We start from the raw sequence: 19645 nt of genomic DNA, 5'->3' as shown, positions 1-19645 counted from the left end.
TGCGTGAAAGAACGCAAGAGAAGTCTCCAAGGCAGCGCCAGGTGAGGACAACCTTTGGAGCGGGGCGTGCCCCCAGGTAGACGTTGCTGGGGGAACCGTCCTGCATCCCCAGAATCCGAGCGTGCGCACCCCACGGCAACTCCGCTCAAACTTCCTGCTGCGTTAGCAATTGGTGGAGCGCGGACCAATCGGATGAGCCTGGCGGGGCGGGCCGGGGCGGGCCGTGTCTCAGGAAAGGCGTTCTCGCAGCCTCGCTCCGTGACTTCCGGGTCATGGTGCTCGCGGGAACTCTGTGCGAGTAGCGTCGTTTCCGTTGCTGGCTGTGTGCAGTTGGGGAAACCGAGGCAGACTCCGGCTCCCCCTAGTTCTTCCGCTGCTGTGAGGTGGCTGCTGTTTCTTTTCTCTCGCCCCGTTCGGGTGCGCTGAGATCGCGCGGGCCGCGCCAGCCCCGGGGTGTTCTACTGCTGATCGGCGGGGTGCCCCGGCCGGCAGGGCTTTGTGCTAGAGCCGTTCCCTGCGGCTTGCAGGCTCCGCGGGGCTCCAGCCCGGGACTCGGCGCAGCGACTCCCCAAGGTCTGGGGAGCTGGAGCGCCGTGAGACTTGCGTCCCCAACGCTTAGCAGTTCTTTTGTCACGACGAGCGCGGACTCGATGGGCTGCTTTTCACGTCACAGTCCAGCCCATCTCTGATGTGCGCCTTTTCTGCGCAGACCTGCGGGGATTTTGAAATTGACAGTTTCTCAGGCCCTAGTCTGAAGATGATGAATAGATGGGGATGTTGAAGGCGGGAAGGAGATGAGCATTTTTGTTTGTTTTCCAATAATTACTCATGTGCATCACCCCCATCGCACTTCGTTTAGGGGCTGGGCTGCAGGTTTTTCTTACAAAGATTCAGTTTTATTGAGGGTGTAATTCATTGTCCTCCATAGCAGTGGTCCCCAACCCCCGGCCGTGGAGTGGTACCGATCCGCAGAGAAAGAATAAATAACTTACATTATTTCCATTTTATTTATATTTAAGTCTGAACCATGTTTTATTTTTTAAAAATGACCAGATTCCCTCTATTACATCCGTCTAAGACTCACTCTTGATACTTGTCTTATAAGTTCGACAATTATATTTAAAAATACCACAGTTTTTACGCTGGTCGCATAATTTTATTTTGTGCATTTATCCGTCCCACCCTAAAGGCTGGTCTGTGAAAATATTTTCTGAAGTTAAACTGGTCCGTGGCTCAAAAAAGGTTGGGGACCACTGCTCCATAGTACTTCAGCCCTGCACCTGTTGAATGAAAAATCAAGACTTAGCCAGGATGCGATCTACTCAGGGGTTAACTTGTATATTTCAATTTGTAAGTCATAACGTAGTGTTTTTATTTGCTGGTATTACCTGACTGTGGGTTAGGTATAACTGGAATCATCCATACGGGATTAAGAACAATTTATTCCTTATAATAACAATTCTGATATGTGGTTTATTGTTACTTAGTTAGGGTTCCTTTTGTTCCTGAACTGTTGCCCCAGTTCTCAAAGTGGAAAAATTAAAATAGGGAGCTTGAATCTTAAGTAGTTTTGATTTTTACAGTTGATTTTTAAAAAAGTGATAATTGGCATTTATCCAGCGATTATTTAATCTAAATAGTATATTTTAAACCTGTCATTGTCTTCTTAGATTCCTTAAACACTACTACAAAATAGACACAGTGGAAAATAGCACAACAGATATTTATATAATTTGAGATTTGATGAGTTGTATAAACTAATTTTATCCATTTTAAAATTCAATTTAAGATCATTAAACCTGTCATATATTTCCTTCTCCAGGGGAAAATGTTTATCTCTTTGTGGGACTTCTTCTATGGGCACTTTTTTCGATTTTGGATGAAATGGCTCTTACGACAGATGACTGGAAAGTGTGAACTGCAACGAATTTTTGATACCTATATAGGCGCACAAAGAACACACAGGATAGGTAATGTTATTTGAAAAAGAATAATTAAAAACAAAATTTTAACTGGATGAATATTTTTTCTTAATATTTACAGTGACACATGCCCTCATTGTGTATCCTGATCGAGTCACTTAAACTCAGTTTCATAGTCTTTGAAATCTAGCATTGAATCCTTCCAACTCTAAAACTGTATGATTATAGAAAAAGAAAAGGATTATTATTTAATTCCCCATCTGCATGCAGTTATTTTTTTCTGGCTCCTGAAATTCATCAGTTCTTCAGATTGTAGATATAACCTGCTATCCAGAGAAAAACCTCTGTACTTCTTATAAGCCCTTTGTAGTTTTCACCCACGTGGTGGGAAATAGTATCTGGACCTGGATCCATGTTTATACTCAGTTTCCTTCATCAATCTTTTAGTCTCTTGTATGATTCATGAAAGGACAGTAATAGGTATCCAGTGATCCCTAGGGAAGATTATTAGAGTCAAAATATGCCCTGCCCAGTACTCGAGCCAGTAGCCTCATAGGGCTGTTGAGCACTTGAAATGTGATTAGTACAAACCGAGATACACGGAAGTATAAAATATAACTGGGGTCTTAAAGACTTCATGTGAACAAAGGATGTAAAGTTTATCGCCTTAGTAGTTGCTCATATTTATTATATGTTGAAATATTTTGGATATATTGGTTTTCTATGTTTTGGATATATTGTTTAAACTAGAAAAATTAATTGTATTTGTCTCTTTTACTCTAAGGTGGCCACTAGAAAAATTTAAGGGACACGTGGTTCACATGATGGCTTGCATTATATTTCTGTTGGATAACACTGCTCCTTTATCTTCTGAAATTAATTAGCTTTCAATGTGCAATTGAAAAGATTGCTTTAAATTTGGACACAGATGAGTGACAAATGTGGAGGTCATTTCTCTTTGGCCAGGGTAGAGGAGACCAGGGATCAGCAGCAGTTCAAGCTCACTGTGTTAAGTGGAAAACCATGACATAACCAGGCCTCTTTTTGTATGGAACAAGTGTGCTTCAACAAAGAAACCCACCCTGTAAGATTGGGGAGTGGGTGATGGTATCCAGGGCAACATAATAGGATGACAGACAGAAGGAGAGACAGAGCCTCAGGCAGCTAAGTGATTGGAGCTGAGTGACTTCCCTACTTTTCTCACAACTTTGTGGCTGACTTAAATTATTGCCTGCTCTTTTGATTTGCCCTTTTGACTGTTCTGAGAACAAAGTACCCCTTGATAAGAAATCTTGGCAGTATTGGTGTTTTATAGTGTGGGGGGAAATCATATGTTAAGGCCTTACTTTGTAGGAAAAACATTTTTTTCTAAATTTTTCAAATTGCTGAGAAAAAAAGGCTATAAGTAAATGTGCCAGAAAAACATTTAAATAAACCAACAAAAATGTTCTAGTCATTCTTGGAACAGAAGACAAGAATGGAGAAGTTGTTTTGCTGTTTGTTTGCTTATAGGATGGTTAGGCAAATAATCTGGAGTCTTCCTTTTTGCCCCTGTGTTGTATGATTCAGTTGCTAGCTCCTGAAATTGAGGTGTATACTGTATACTCCTTAAGGCTAACAAACAAAATAAAGTAGAGAGTACTCTCAATGTAGTCTTAAGATGAGTTTCTGGGACACAAACTCTTCTGAGGCAGCCTGTGTGTTCTTGCAGTGGAGAGTAGACCCTCGGGGATCTGCACAGAAAAATGATGAGAAATGAGGCTGACTTTGCCTATTTGGCTATGCTGTGTCATGTTGGGTTGAGTATTTGGGGATCATATCTAGTTTTCTATACTCTAAGGATGAAATTTTAAAATGTTTATTGTGTTATTCATGTAAAAATTTTATCTTCTAGAACTATGGAAGTAATTTATTATTGACTTGCTATTTATACTCTGTTACAAACAACATTTAATTGATAAGATTCTTTTTTTAATTTATTTCAGAAAATTCCTTGATGTACTCCAAGAATAAGGTAGGATTATATCAATGTGATATAGTTCTAGAAAACTGGGAGATACTTTTTCATTAAAAGAGTACCTCAGCCCTGGCTGGTTGGCTGAGCAGTAGAGTGTGGGCCTGGCGTGTGGAAGTCCCGGGTTCGATTTCCACCAGGGTACACAGGAGAAGTGCCCATCTACTTCTCTACCCTTCCCCCTCTCCTTTCTCTCTGTCTCTCTTCCCCTCCTGCAACCAAGGCTCCATTGGAGCAAAGTTGGCCCGGTGCTGAGGATGGCTCCATGGTCTCTGGCTCAGGCACTAGAATGGCTCTGGTTGCAACAGAGCGATGCCCCAGATGGGCAGAACATCGCCCCCTGATGGGCATGCCGGGTGGATCCCGATCGGGCGCATGTGGGAGTCTGTCAGTCTGCCCCTCTCGCTTCTCATTTCGGAAAAATACAAAGAAAAAAAAAAAAAGAATGCCTCAATTTCAGAGTTAATTATTAACATCCTACCAGAAGAGTCTTTGCTATAGAAAGTATTCAGTGAAATTTTCCCACTTTAGAAGTAATATTCTATTTTAAAAATACTTTCTCTGTGTGTATGTGCTGCTCAAACACAAAGAAGGCATTTCAATAAGTTGTTCTGAGGTTTTGCTTGTTTATTTTGCCTCAAGACTTGATAGTTTTGGGGGACAACTATGTCCTTAGGATAGGTTCTTATGTGAGAAAAAAAAGCACGCAATTTTGGGTAGTTATAGAACACCCTGGGTCATGTACCTTTTGATCTAAAAGAAGTCATACTGCATGATATTTATTAGTTAGCTTTTGCTGTGTCACAAACTTATATAGTCTCGGGAGCATGTAACAATATGTTATTGATTTCTTGCTTGTATGTCTGTTGGCTAGCTAGAGAGAGTCTTCTTAAAGCTGGTGCCAAGTTCATGTCTCTTCTAGTTGTCTCGTTCTGGGACCCAGTTTGGAAAAGTAGTGAGTGCTTGGGAACTGGTCTTCTCAGAGTGGATCATTGAAGCCCTAACCATGCAGACACACATTAAGTTTTCTGGTGTCACCTGACCAGGTGGTGGTGCAGTAGAGAGAGTGTCGGACTGGGATGCGGAAGACCCAGGTTCGAGACCCTGAGGTCGCCAACTTGAGCGCAGGCTCATCTGGTTTGAGCAAAGTTCACCAGCTTGGACCCAAGGTCACTGGCTTGAGCAAGGGGTTACTCAGTCTGCTATAGCCCCATGATCGAGGCACATATGAGAAAGCAATCAATGAACAACTAAGGTGTCGCAACGAAAAACTAATGATTGATGCCTCTCATCTCTCTTCATTCCTGTCTGTCCCTATCTATCTTTCTCTTTGATTCTTTCTCTGTCTCTGTAAAAAGAAAAAAAAAGTTTCCTGGTGTCATATCCATTCCTTTCCCATTGGTTTTATGACCAAAGCCAAGTCAGGATAGAGAAATACACTAGACCCACCATAATACCATGGTAGGCATATGGGCATATAATTCAATTATAGGGCAGGGAAAAATTGGGACCAATAATTCAGACTAGTACATGCTTTACTTCCCTGTAGTAGTTCACATCCTTTCCTATGTATACTTACTGTCTGGCAGAGGTAGAGCATGGGTCACTTGGACCTTTGCTTGAAATCTCATCATAGATCACATCCAACATTAAACAACTACTACTAAAGGAATAGAATAGAAAACATTTGTCATAATAAGGTTAAATATTGTTTTATGAAATTTTAATTTTAGTTTTCTGTATGTGCATCCATATATTTTGATATTCATATGTATGTGTGTACTTGGTCGTGGTGCATTGTACAAGTCAAAATATAGGATCAAAACATGTTAACTTGCCACTGTCTAGTGATACTGCTCTGCATTACTGATTCATGCCAGAAACAATATGACCAGCAAATCAGTTATGTTCTGGAGAGTGACGTATGAAAAACTGAAACATTCACACTCTCAATACACTAACACAACTGTATGTAAGTATTTGTCAATGATCTCTTATACACAGGATATGGAAATATAAACTTAATATAATCTGTCCTCAAAGAATTTTCCGCTTAATATGTAATATAGGAAGTGGTAAGGGTCATAGAAAGAGTCCAGATAAATTACAGTGGGGATTCCAAGAGGAGAGGTTACTTCCACTGAGCAGACTCAAGGAATGCTTCCTGGACCTGCTGTGTGAGCTAGATTAAAAAAGCAAGGATTCGTAAGTTTAGACCTGGAGGAGAGGAGCGCTGCAGATAAGCACAGGGTCAGCGGAGAAGTGAGTGGGGTGCTCTGTCTGGAGTGTGAAGGGCGGCAGAGAGGGACAGGTGGTAAAGCAATAAGGTAAGTAAGACCTGCATGTGCTTGTTCAATGGGAGGCAGGGTCCGGGGCACATTACAGGATGTATTACAAGAGATCTGTTGTGTGTGCATAGAAACAAGGCTGGAAGCATACGTGCTAATCCGTTACCAGTGGCTGTCACTGGTGGTAAGATTACAAGATTATTTGTGTTTTCTTCTTTGTGCTCTTCTGCATTTAAAATGTTTTGACGTGTGCATTAAAATGTTTGTACATATATTTTTATTATGTAATTTCTGAATTTTAAAAAAGAGTGTCTGCTTCATAAGCACACTACAGTGGCAGCTCATTCACTAAGAGAACCTTTGGAGTCTCAATTAAGGAAGCCTTCACTTGAACCATATATGGCCTCTCTTTCAATTAGTTAAATTAATTGCTTGAATGATTTAAGCTCCAGTGAAAATTTGAGACAAATTTGGTTTCATTTTGCATTTTAATATCTGTACTGTAGAGTTGACAATGTAGAGTTACAACTATCTGAAAACTTACTGTTCTTTTTTCAGCTATAAGGGATTTTTCTCAGTCAGCTTTTTGTCAAATTAATAGGTTTTACAGAAAGCGACAGTTGCTGTTCAGGATGAAGTGGACAAATGCGTAGAAGATATAATGAAAGAAAAGAATATTAACCCTGAGAAGGATGTCAGGTATGCTGTTTGGACAGGACTCTTTCCTTACGCGCCTGCGCCCTGTGAGCTGTGCAGATCCCACATGGGTGTCAAGCGTTAGAGCGGAAAGGACTGTGGAGGTCGTCTGACCCTCCCCCTCACCTCACTCCTGTCACTCAGGAACTGAGGCCCAGAGAGGGGAGTGATGGGGGCACTAACGCTGTGTTCTTGGTTCCCAGCCAGTACTGTTGCCAGTATACTGCCTGCCTTCTCTAAGGTAACCGACTATTGCTTTCCCAGTATAACTGTGGTTACTGTGTCCTTCTTGTCCTTCAAAATTCAGTTCCTCAGGCCGCGTCCAGGCAGGTGCCCTGCGGTCCCCCAGTTTGAGCTGGGGGCCATTGCTGTGTCCTGTCACAGAGCCCTCCAGCACAGCACAGCCCATTGTAGCAGCATCACTGACTCTCGTCCTTCCCCTGATACATTTAAGTTCCGTAAGAGAGGACTTGACTTATGCATTCTTGAGTTCTCAGGACCAGTACGTTGACTTCTAAGTATTTAGCAAATTGTTCTTTATTCAGCATTTTATGTGTAAATGTAAAGGAAGGAGCACTTTTATTTTGGCTGCAACAGGGAAGGGTACAGGGGAGAAGGGAACTATCCTCACAGTGTCACAGAGGTGACATTTGAGCTGGACCTCGTTGACTGGCAGGGAGGTGGCCATGCAGAGGAGGAATGCCAACAAGACACAAAGTGCTGCAGTGTCTGGGAGGGACAGGGAGCTTTGGAGCTGGCACATTGACTTTGTGCTGAGCGGCGGTTGAAGAAGTGAACAATCCCAGATTGCATGTCACACAGGGACAGATGTTCTCTGGGTTTCTTTTTCTACTTCTTTTTAAGCAAAGAAGTTCTATTATCATATATGTATTTTGAAGAGGATGGACAATGGAGGGTAAATTTGGGGATATGGGAGGCTGGCAGAAGGAATAAAGACAGGACAGTTAGGAAACTCATTCAGGCAAGAGGTTACAAAGCCACAAATGCGACAGCACGAATGTATATATGATGATTGCTTTGAGGGACACTTCAGACAGATAGGATGAGGGTTTGGAGCCCATTTGATGTATTTGGTGGAGGGAGGAAAGTTGGAACTTGAAGGGTTCTAGCTTGGAGAACTGATAATTAGTCACATCATTAATAAGTTTAGTGACTTATTAAGAAAAATCATGCTTCCTCAGGGAAGATAAGCTGTTGTGTTTGTTGTGAGATAACCTGTCCTGGACCTGTTTGTTATATGTACTCTTGGAAAATTAGGTCTGTTGGTGATAACTGGCCTTGGAAGATCTGGGAATGCATGAGATTGGCCAGGAGGCAGTTATACAGTTAGCCTTTCCGACCGAGCCTTGTCCCCTGCTAGACGCTGATTCATCATATCCTTCCCAATACTTTCTACAGTTTTGTGCATCAGGAGGCTGTCGATGCTTCTTGTGTTCAACCGAAAGCCAGGCAATGGTTTCTACATAGACATAGGAGCCACAAACTATGGGAAGTGTTATTTTGTTGTGATAAGTAGGAGTGGTTTTTAAAAATAATTTTATCATTTTCAGTTTTAAAATATGCATGAAGGCATGCTTACTGCAGATATCTGGTTATAAACAGCTGTATTTGGATGTGGAAAGCATGAGGAAAAGACCGTATGATTCAGATAACCTGCAACATGAAAAGCTGCTTCTCAAGGTGAGTGTCGTTTCCTGCATTTGGAGTTGTCTGACACTGGAAAGCAAGTCAGGCTTGAGCAGGGCAGGTCTGTGTGCAAATTCTCGAGGTTTGTATAGCCATCCAGTTTCTCTGCTCCTTAGAGTTTTATTCCAGTGGTGAAAGGTTTGTAGTTAACTCTTTTAATAATTTTCCGGTAAGGATGAAAAAATTGAAATAAATTTTATTTCAAATGCTTTTAACTCTGAAATATATTATAAACCTATAAAGGGAAATCTGTTAGGAATGGAATCTAATTACTGGACTTGGATTTAGTGTCAGGGCCAGCACTCAGGACTCTGTTTTAGAGCAAGGTCACAGCTCTTCACATTTTATTTTGGGCAGCAGGGTTCTCCTTTTATTAGGAGTACCTTATTCAGCAAAGCCAGAAATGGAAGTGAAATGGAAAAGAGAATGCAAGTATTTCTGCTTTGCAAGTTTTCATAAACTTACCAACTTTTTTGAGTTTGTTTTGTTTGATGACGTGTCAAATTTAGAAAATGATTAATTTTTTTAACTTTAGTTTGCACTGATTAGTTTGTTGCTATCTAATACTTGATGGCTGTCTTATGTTGATAGCTGTCTGATATTTTATATCAGTCATAAAGAATATATTCCGTTAAAACCAAGTCATATTATTTTTTTCTTTTAAAACTATGAAAACGTGTAAAATAATTATTATATGAGTTGGAATACTATCAGTATCGTTTTTTCATGATCCCCTCTGTTACTCAGACCTATTTTCCTTTTCTGATTAGGGACAAATCACCCCCTCTTTGAATAGAGCCTACTTATAAGTGTTTCACAGCAGTTTTCAACCTTATTCATCTCATGGCACACAGAAACTAATTACTAAATTCTGTGCACACCATAAAATGTATTTTTTGCCTATCTGACAAAAGATACGGGTCTAATTTTTTTTATTGAGAGAAGTTGGATGTCCATAACTTTTATATAATTCTCACGGGTATTTTAAACCCCCAGAAGGTGAAAAATATTAAAATAGAAGACATTAATATGAAGGTTTAAAACAAATGTAGACCATTTATATTAGGATAAACTGGAGAGCTTGTTTTTAATATAAATCTTTGGACCTCAACCCAGAACTCTTGAATTAGAAAATTGGGGGGGGGGACCCCTAGAATCTGCATTTAAAAATCTGCCTAGAAGATGTACTTTAAAATTTGAGATCCACTGGCTTTACATGGGTCTAGATCCATGTTTGGTGATATTTTAGAATTTGAACAGAGTATAATTACCCATATTTCTGAATTCTAAAATTTGAATAGTTAGTTCCTTGGGTTTTTCTGAAAGACAATCATTGTCAGAAATAATTATAATTTCCCTCCTTTGTTAAATATTTATGATTATTTCTTTTTCTTTTCTTATTGCTATATTATAGAATGGGGATTAGCAAACTATGGCTCACAGTCTTAATTCAGCCACCACCTATTTTTGTATGAACTATGAGCTAGGACTGGTTCTCTAAATGTCATCTTTGTTGAACCTAAAACTTTCTGTTAAACAACAGAAAGTATTTAACTTACTAGTTATATCAGCTATGAGAAGGAAAAAATCTTGGTAACTTAAGAACATTGCTATTATTTGTAATATGGAAGCATGTTTGTACAGCTTTGGAATCTTCTAATGCCCACGAAAAAGTTGAAGGCTAGAATCTCCAAGCAGTGGAGTGACATTGGTTTCCAGGGTGATGATCCCAAAACAGACTTCAGAGGCATGGGCATACTTGGATTAATCAACCTTGTGTAAGTGAAAATCCACTTTTCTTCTCTAAATAAATTACATGTAATTGCCAATCTAGTTTCATACTACTTCTAAATTTTAATAGCTGCATTATGAGATGATCCAAAGGTTGAATAGATTTGCCCCCAATCTTTAAGAACTCAAAGAGGTTGCATAAGTTCAAGCCAAGAGGATGTATAAACCTACAGATGGATAGCTCTATCTATTTCTCCTAATACTTTTGTTTTATGGCCAGTACTTTAGTTATATCACTGATCATGGAGGGGTTTCTTTTTTCATAGTGCAAAATGAAAGTTATTGACTGCCTTCTGATTGCATTGAAATGGCATTAAGCAATACAGACTTAAATTGCCGTAGAAGGAATAAGCCCAGGTGAGAGGAAGAGTGTCCTAATAGGTGCACAGTGACTATTTTATAGAAAATGTAGAACAAATAAAAAGAACTCTAATTTTTTTTTAAAGTAAGTAAAAAGTCTCTTGTTAGATCTCTTATTCAAATACCTTAAAGTCTTGTCAGGGGCCTATGTCCTGTGCTAGAGGCCTGACAGCTAAGAATTAAATTTTGATTCAGAAGCATTTCTGAGTCATTGGAATGGCTGAGATGGAGACTGAGCCGGATGGTTGGGCAGCACAGGGCCTGCCATTTTGATGGTAACTTTTTAACTTGTTTCTGGATAGTTTCAGTTGGAATGACTTCTGTTAATTTCATTATTTTCCTTAAAATTTTTTAGGTATTTCAGTGAAAATTATACCAGGGAAGCTCATCAGATTCTTTCCCATTCAAATCATCCAAAATTAGGGTAAGCTGGATGTAGCAAAGAAACTGTAAGCTTTTGAATTTAAGTTGATTAGATGATATAATTTAAAAGTATTTTAAGGTATTTTTTAAATGAGGATATTTTAGTGAATAAGAACTTTAAAGGATGTTGCGTGACACATTATTTTAGGCTAAGTATGATCATAAACCAATTTTGTATGTATTTAAATATTTTTACCACAAGATGTCATTTATCTATAAAATGGAGATAAGGACCTTTATAAAGATATTTTGAGAAATAGATTTGAAAATAGGAATAGTAAATAGTTTTGAAATTAGGATTAGGAATATGAGAAATAGCTTTGAAATTTGTGACATGAAATGCAAGTTGAGGTCATAGTAATAGCTTCATCATATATTATTATTTTATTTTTATATTCCAGTGATACCTATCTTTGAAAACTCAATATTACATTGTAAAAATAAATACCCTGAGAATGGGAGAGAAAATGTCAGACTACCTACTTTCTTTTATAAATCAATGAGTATATGTAGTCCTCCTTTAAGATTCTAAAAGAATTTGGTTGACATATTCATGTGACCAGAGCTTTATTTCTTAGATTTTATTTCTTAGATTATATCCAGAAAATCAACAGCCTCCTTAAGAACAGATTTTTAAAAATCTATTCTGGTTTATTTTTCTTAATATGAGAGATTATTGTAACGGCAATACTGTGTTAGAAATGGATTCAACTAACGTTTTACTAATTTCTTGCATAATTTTAAATTTATTTGATGAGCTACTTGGCTAGCTAGTATAACTAGTAATGTTTCTGACATAGGTATTCTTATGCAATAGTTGGAATCAACCTGACAGAGATGGCTTATAGCTTACTGAAGAGTGGAGCTCTGAAATTTCATCTCTACAACCTCGTTCCTGGGGTGCCCACAATGGAGCACTTCCATCAGTTCTACTGTGAGTACTAAAGGGAGTTGACACTGGATGTTTCTAAGGGCATTTCTAAATCATTAGGAAGGTATAGTATCTAATACCTCTATCAAGTATATGACTTGTCATTTTATTATTTAGGATCTTTGTAAAAATTGAAAATAGGTTTCCAAGAGTATTTTGTACTTTCATTTGTATATTCTGAGTAAAAAAATTCAGTGAGACAGTTTTTTCACATGTATGCTAACTGTAGTGTTTACACAGTTTTTCTGGAGATGTTCATTTTTCAATCAACTTTGAAATGTATTTTTCCTCTCGAATACTGGTTAGTGAATGCTGTTATGTCAAGGACAGACCGTTCACAGATCATTTTGTTATTCTCTTAAGGAAATTTAATGTAAAAAAACACTTTTCACCACCCCTCCCCCACTTAGTTCAAGTCCAGGTCGTCTTGCCTTTGGCTGAGGCTGCTTCCTGATTTCTCCTAAGTCAGGCAGCGCTGCCACTGCCGTGAGCATTGGTTCCAATGGTATTCAAACACTGCAAGTGTAATGCACAAACCCATCTTCTGAAGATACGGCTCAGAAGCAAAGAATTCAAATCCAGCTCAGCTCTTCTTGATCCCTTGGTGTCTTTAGAATGCCATTTTTGTGTTGGCAGTATATACAGGAGACTGCTTAGGTGATAAATGTCCACAGCGTAACTTCTGCAGCTCCATGGTTGAGAGTGTCATACAGTCTCTTCCCACAGCCTCTCTGGCTTTTCTTAAGCCTGAATTCTAGGTTTGTCTGAATTCCTCTTGTGTATGTTCTGTTTCCCACCCCCATGGTAACTGTGTGCCCTTGTCACCAAGTCACTGTAACCCCTTTTACCATCTTTCCATGTTGGAACTCCCCTGCACTGAGGGCACAGTTATTTAAAATGGAAATCTACTCATTCTACTCCACTGCCCAAAATGTTTCAAAGGACCCACGGCAAGGTCCTACAACATCCATACCTGTCACCTTCCAGACTCCCCTTCTGCCACACCCCAAGTCCCCGCAGTCTGAAATTAGGCACACACCCCTGTTAGGGCACTGACATGGCAGCTGTCTAGTGAGCCTGGGCCCTTCCCCCGGCCGGGAGCACTGTTCCTGCTCCCTCTGTCCTTCTCAGGTGTCACCTGCTCATCCTTCAGATCTCAGCGCACACGTGACCTTCTCTGGGGTCTAATTGGAGACTCTTCTTGCGGTTATCCATTTCTCTCTCCATTGTTCGTCTTTCCTTCTCTGTGGCATGCTGCCGTTAGACTACAGACCTGCTCTGTGCCTCCCACTCGTTCATTCTCGACTGTGTGGCCCATGCTTTTCCGGGCACTGGGAATCCCGCAGAGAGCAAGGCAAAGTCTCTGCACTTATGGAGCTTTTCTTCCCAAAAGTAAACCTTTCCCTGCATGTAGCGGTGTAGCATCCACCTCCAGAGACTGCATTTGTCTGCTCCTTCTATTCATAAAGCTTGTCAAGTAAGCGCTATTTTCATTTTCTCACCTGCAGTTGTGTTCCAACTCCGTTTTGTTTCTGCCCTTACCACTTTGCTGAAATTGGTTTTTTCAAAGATACAATCCTTTTTATTGCCAAAATCACCTGCCACGTTTTTGCCTCCATGTTATTTGACTCTTTTCACAGCACTGGGCATAAACAGACTGTTCTTGAAACGTTCTCTGGGCTTTTCTGACACCGCACTCTGGCTTGGCCCCGCCACCGGCTCTCCATAGCCTGTGCGCTGACTCCTCACCCATCGTTTTCCTAAATGTAGGAGCACCTCCGAGCCAGCCCTGGCCCCTTCCCTCTTTGGCCTCCTGTGTCCCTGAGTGACCTGATCCAGTTCCCTGCTTGTCAGTGGGCTGGGGGCTGGTGATGCCCCAGCACTTGTATGTATACATCTTCTTTTAATGGATAAGGATGAAGGTTCTTACGGGGATGATGTCACAAAGTAGGTGTCAGTGCAACACGTTTTTAGATGGAGGGACAGGCTTTTCAGGTCCCTACGGCTACTGTTGATTTTGCCTGGGTAGTCTGCAGGTCCTGGCGGGTGTAAGATGCTTTCTGCTCACCATTCCAAAGTTGTCGTTGGTGCTCTGCGCTAACATCCTCCTGGCCCTTCCCGACCTGATCGCAGACTCTGCATACCTGTGTGCTCCTGGATGGGAACAGTGAAACCGGGTAAAACAGCCCCAGCTCTCTGTCCTCAGTGGAGGCTGGGAGCTGACAAGGCCCCTTGCCCTCAGCCTGCTTCGCCCTAGACTCGGCGGGTCCCCCTTCTCCGGGGTTAGGCATTTTGAACAGATCTTCATCCACGTCTAGATCTTCCTTCTCCCTACTCTCCTGTTAATTTCTTTCATTTAGTTGCTGGGAACTATCAATATTTTCCCCCACACGCTACTCTGGTGTGATTTCCTCTCCTAAATCTCTCTGACTTTAAGCTTAGTGCCCAAATGCCCGGGATTTTGCTAGCTGATACTTGTTTTCTCAATGTGCAACATATGCTTGTTAAATACTTCCACTGAACATAAAACAAATGTAAAAAGAAACCACCAGCGCCCCTCCAAGTGAAGTATTTTACCACATGTAAACCAGTTCAGGAGTGTGACAGGTGGGGAGCAGTGCAGAAGGACCTCTGTCCAGTACTTTTTCCCACAAAGTCAGGTCACTTGAGCATCTTTGGCTACTCTTGGTCCCCAGTGCCCTCAACCCCGGCACGGCACCCTGTTCGACCCTGTCTAGAAAGAGCATCACAGGACTACCCGAGGTTCAGTAGTCAGCACGGGTGCAATCGAAATAAGGTTTGGGAGTGGCTTCAAATTCACACTTTGTTAGAAATGTATTGATTTTAATGTTGATTCTCATTAAATACTTTTAACATTTTTAGGGTTATATTGGCTACTATAATGAGAATATTGAAAAATAAAAATGTTAAGCCTCTTTAGAGTTTATATATATTTTTAAAGAGAGAAGTTGCTTATAGTTCATTGAAAAAAAGTGGAAATATCTCTGAGATTTAGAAATCAAATAGAAAACAACTTTTTGATAAATTATCCTTGTCCAACATTTTCTTGTTAATTTCAATTTTGTGTTTCAGGGGTCTTTGGGGACAACATTTTATCCTGTTCTCAGGATATCTTCGGACAGTATTATCTCTCTCAAGTTTGAGGGATTTTATTTGTTTATTTTGAATATACAAAAATATTTCTAATGAAGTTTCTCAGGTTTCTAGTAGTTTAAGATGATTTCTAATTAATATATCCTAATAAGGAATTTAAAGGGTGGTTTTATGCTTTTAAAATGAATTGGTTTGGATGTGATATCACTATTGAGCACGATATGTTTTATTTCTTTTTTAACTACAGGTTACCTTGTCTATGAATTTGACAAGTTTTGGTTTGAAGAAAAGCCAGAAAGTATTATGTATTTCAACATATATAGAGAGAAGTTTCATGAAAAGATGAAAGGACTCTTACTGGATTATAATGTATCACTTACTTTACAGATATGACTCATCTGTAGTGTCTTCTATTTCTACCACATTTTGCACACACAACAGAATTTATATGTTGTAATAGAAATGATCTGATCAATTACACTGCTTATATATAATTTCCTACGAAAATATTTCAGAAATTCTATTTAAGACAGCTAGTGGACAATCAGTGTATGTTTACGGTTGTTTATACACTGTCCTCCAAAGGTGCCGTATCCTTCCAAAGATCCCCACTGTGGAGTCAGGCGAGCTACAGTTTGGAACTTGGGACTTAGCTCATTTAGTATGAAGCTGCAAATCAGGTATTTGTATTAAACTGGTTGATTAAAATATTTCAACATCAGTTTTCACTTTCATGTATTATAGTTATCAGGTTGGTATCTTTGCAAAGCTCTTAAAATTTTTTGTTTTTGCGTTTGGAAACAGTTGTTCTTTAATTCCTTTCTCTTATTTTACTTGTATATTAATTAGGAGGGAGAGTAGTTTTCATGGTCTTTTTTGTTTAAATCTCACTCATGTGTCAGTGTTGCTTCATTAGCGGCAGGGCATAGACATGTCAGAGAAGATGAAGGCCCAGGGCCTCTTTCGGTCTGTCTGACTAGTAATAGATAATGAGGGGATGACAGTGTTGGTGATGAGCTTGCTTGTTTTTAAACACAACACTTTATCACAAGGTTATTTTAAAGCTTAAAGACATTTTCTCATCTTCAGTCTTTGCTTTTTGTCAGTTGTAGAAAAGAACCTTTCTTAGTGCTTGATATGAGAGCCTCTTAACGGGGCTCATCTACCTGCGTGTGTCTATGAAGAGGGAAGTACTTGCTCAGAATATCTTGCTTGTATTGAAAAGACAGTTGCTATTTCAATAAAGCTGTTTTTATTAAATAAGAAGAAAACTTAAAGCTTTTTAAAAATCTTGGTTAAACATCATTGATTTATTTTACTTACATTACTTTACTTACTGTTGTTTACTTACTGTTCTTCTTAGTGTGTTTTAGACTTCAGTTCTCATAGCAAAGCAAAAAAAGTTTGAAGATAGAGTCATGTCATTACTAAGTTCTCCTTAAATGCTGCAGAGCCCAGTCTGTTAAAGACATAATTAAATCTAAAACATGTCAGCTGGTACATCCGCTAATGTGATATAGGTCAAGTGTCTAAGGACTGGCTCTTATATGATTTCTCAAGACCTGAGACTTGCGTGTCTATTAACAAACCTCTCTTCAAACTTACCAAAGAGAAGAGTGGTAAGAAAAATATTTGATTGGAAAATAACAGATGTGGTGTTGTATATAGCACATGAAAAGTGGATGCATTAAAATCATGATTTTCTCAAGAAGATAAAACTATTTTAAAAGCTGGGTTCATTTTATTACAATTGTGGCAGTTTAGCTGTTCAGTGTTATAGGAGTTTAAAAATTAATTTCTTATAGGGAACTCAACCTTGGGAGTATCTTAATTTTTTTTGTTTCCAATGCCTTATCATCCAACTAGAGTTCTATGAGATGTAGCTAACTCCTGAGAGGGACCAAGCGTTAACCATTAATGTTCCTTTTATCAAGATGTTTGCTGTGAATGGAAAGTGATTCTGTTAGTCTTTGAATATTTGGGCAGAAAATACTTTATATTTTAATCTTACAACAGCTGAGATTGTGAACTGACTTAAACCTTTGTCAGAATGATTAATAAAAGAATGACTCATGCCTGACCAGGCAGTGGTGCAGTGGATAGAGCATTGGAGGACCCAGATTCAAGACCCCGAGGTCGCCAGCTTGAGCATGAGCTCATCTGGTTTGAGCAAAGCTCACCAGCTTGGACCCAAGGTCACTGGCTTGAGCAAGGGGTTATTCAGTCTGCTATAGCCCCATGGTCAAGGCACATATGAGAAAGCAACCAATGAACAACTAAAGTGCTGCAGCGAAAAACTGATGATTGATACTTCTCATCTCTCCGTTCCTGTCTGTCTGTCCCTGTCTATCTCTCTCTCTGACTCTTTCTCTGTCTCTGTAAAAAAAAAAAAAAAAAAAGGAATGACTCATGTATGGAAGGGGAACGTTTAATTTTTTCTCTTTCTAGAGAGAAAATCTTTTAAATAATATTTTTAAAATGTCATTAGAAAGTTTGCTCAATAATATGTTCTTTAAATCCACCTTTATTTGTACAGTATAAATATTTTTCTGTTTTTGCTTAAAATAGTCAGCAAACATTTCAGGTAGTTCTAGAGTGAACTAGGTCTAAGCCACCAACACAGTCTCTAAGGCTTGAGAGGCTGGAAGCAAAGCTGAATGTCACGGTTGTAAATGACAGTGTAACGAACCTTCTGACTTCTACCTGATAGCAACGTAGATGGAAAGAAAATTGTGATAATTGTGTCTGCCTTCCTACTTTTCCTTGCTTTACGCATATGTTATGTTAGACTTTCATGTAGTCTTAAAATCCATGTTTGGAACCTTTCCTGATTTTATAATAATTAATAACTAACAAGGTAGCAATAGAACCGAAGTAGCAGAAAAATTGTTTTAACATAAAAAAAGTGAGTATCAAAATGAATTTTTTATGTGCCAAACCACAGAAACTGCCAGTGACAAGAATAGTCTAAAAAAAGAAGCAATTCAAATATGTCCTGAGAGACAATCTTTGAAGAATGGGAGAAATCAGGGGACAGCAGTGAAGCTGGACCCCCCCCCCTCTCTTTGTATATAAGTATGGGACATCGTTAGATAGGAAAATCAGTGTCTTCCTGGCACCGTTCATAGCTTAGAAAACAGTCTTGCTCTTGAGAGTGCCCATCCCGATTGTTTCTGTTTTAAGAATGACTTGGATGTGTCTGTGTTTTTCTCTGTGTAAACATACACACCCTTCATTCTCATTCATGTTCACAATTGTTTGTTTCTCCCCTTTGCATCCAGTGAGGTAGAACTTGCTCATTACATGAGCGTGAAAAGTGGAACGCTTGTGGCCAGAGCAGGAAAGGTTACACATGTCATAGCACAGAAGAGGAGTTTGGCTCAGAGGGCAATGGTGCTTATCCTTGAATGATGGTGGGGACCAGCAGCTGTTTTCTCAGGATAAAGGGTCCACCCTCCTTTGCTATGAACAGGTCTGGGGAGGCTTAATTTCCATTTTCATATTTAGGAACCTCTCTACATCAGCAACTTTTTTCATAAGAGTTAATGGAATCATTAAGAATCTGAGAGAAAAAAAACCATGAGGGAGCTTTTTCATTTTCTGGCTTCAGCTTTTGACCAGAAAAAATGTAGATGTAGTACAGGTACGACCCAAGTGCTACAATGCTATTGTAGGGCTACTACATTTCTATTGTTCGGCAAACATTGTAGCAGTGGCTCTCCTTGGAGGGAAACGTGCTAGCTTAGCAACTAAAAGAAATAGATTTTCATCTGCTTTGGATAAAGCAGTTAATTTCTATGTAAAAGCAATAGTTGAAATGTGATGTCGTTTTGTTCGGAATGTTGTGAGCAAATAAACATGTTGAAACTGTTACAAGTCTTGCTGTTAGTACTTCCGTCCTCCCATTTCATATTTAAGTCATTTAATGTTCATGAAACATTGCTTCTCTTATTATTCAAATAAAATTCACAGATTTTTTTTTTTGTATGACTAACTCATCAGCTAATTACTTTCTGTTTATGAAGTAATTGGCTAAGAACAATTTGGATTTCCTGGCTCTGTTGTTACCACTCCTTCTGTTTGGCTTTAGACTTCTTTTGATCTCTTGTTTACTCTTTCCCTACTTCTGCACTCAGCTTGTAGGCGGAACAAGGTTCTAAGGGTTTTAGTGACAAACTTGGCTTTGCTGTAGAGGCCCTGAAGGCTCATTTTCAGTGTGCTCCTGCATCTAAAATGTACCTTGTAGCTCTAAAAGTTTGTGATTCTAGGATGGGCACCATGACTAAAAACAATACCCAAATGGATCAAGTATCTTAGACTAGACCTTGTTATATGTGCCCTAAAATATAGACTAAAAATTAAAAATCTTTACTAATAACATTTAAAATAAGTTTATGCT

The 19645-nt window shown here is 39.4% G+C and overlaps 1 protein-coding gene across 2 annotated transcripts; it reads left to right on the top strand.

Annotated features, from left to right (window-relative positions):
* The first annotated feature begins 269 nt into the window (after positions 1 to 269).
* Positions 270 to 18548, top strand: ELMOD2 (ELMO domain containing 2). 2 transcript variants are annotated; one of them, XM_066233034.1, is made up of 9 exons: positions 270 to 383; positions 1823 to 1970; positions 3908 to 3936; positions 6826 to 6923; positions 8492 to 8621; positions 10272 to 10405; positions 11134 to 11202; positions 12002 to 12135; positions 15494 to 18548. In XM_066233034.1, the coding sequence occupies exons 2-9, from the start codon at positions 1829 to 1831 to the stop codon at positions 15637 to 15639; spliced, it is 882 nt and encodes a 293-aa protein (XP_066089131.1). In that variant the 5' UTR covers positions 270 to 383; positions 1823 to 1828; the 3' UTR covers positions 15640 to 18548. The 2 variants fall into 2 exon arrangements, with proteins under 2 accessions (XP_066089131.1, XP_066089133.1); XM_066233036.1 differs by lacking the exon at positions 270 to 383 and adding an exon at positions 408 to 573.
* The last annotated feature ends 1097 nt before the right edge of the window (positions 18549 to 19645 follow it).

The sequence above is a fragment of the Saccopteryx bilineata genome, chromosome 1 (genome assembly GCF_036850765.1).
Source record: "Saccopteryx bilineata isolate mSacBil1 chromosome 1, mSacBil1_pri_phased_curated, whole genome shotgun sequence".
NCBI lineage: Eukaryota > Metazoa > Chordata > Mammalia > Chiroptera > Emballonuridae > Saccopteryx > Saccopteryx bilineata.
Note: the sequence above shows the minus strand (reverse complement) of the source record. Positions and strands in the feature narration are given on the sequence as shown.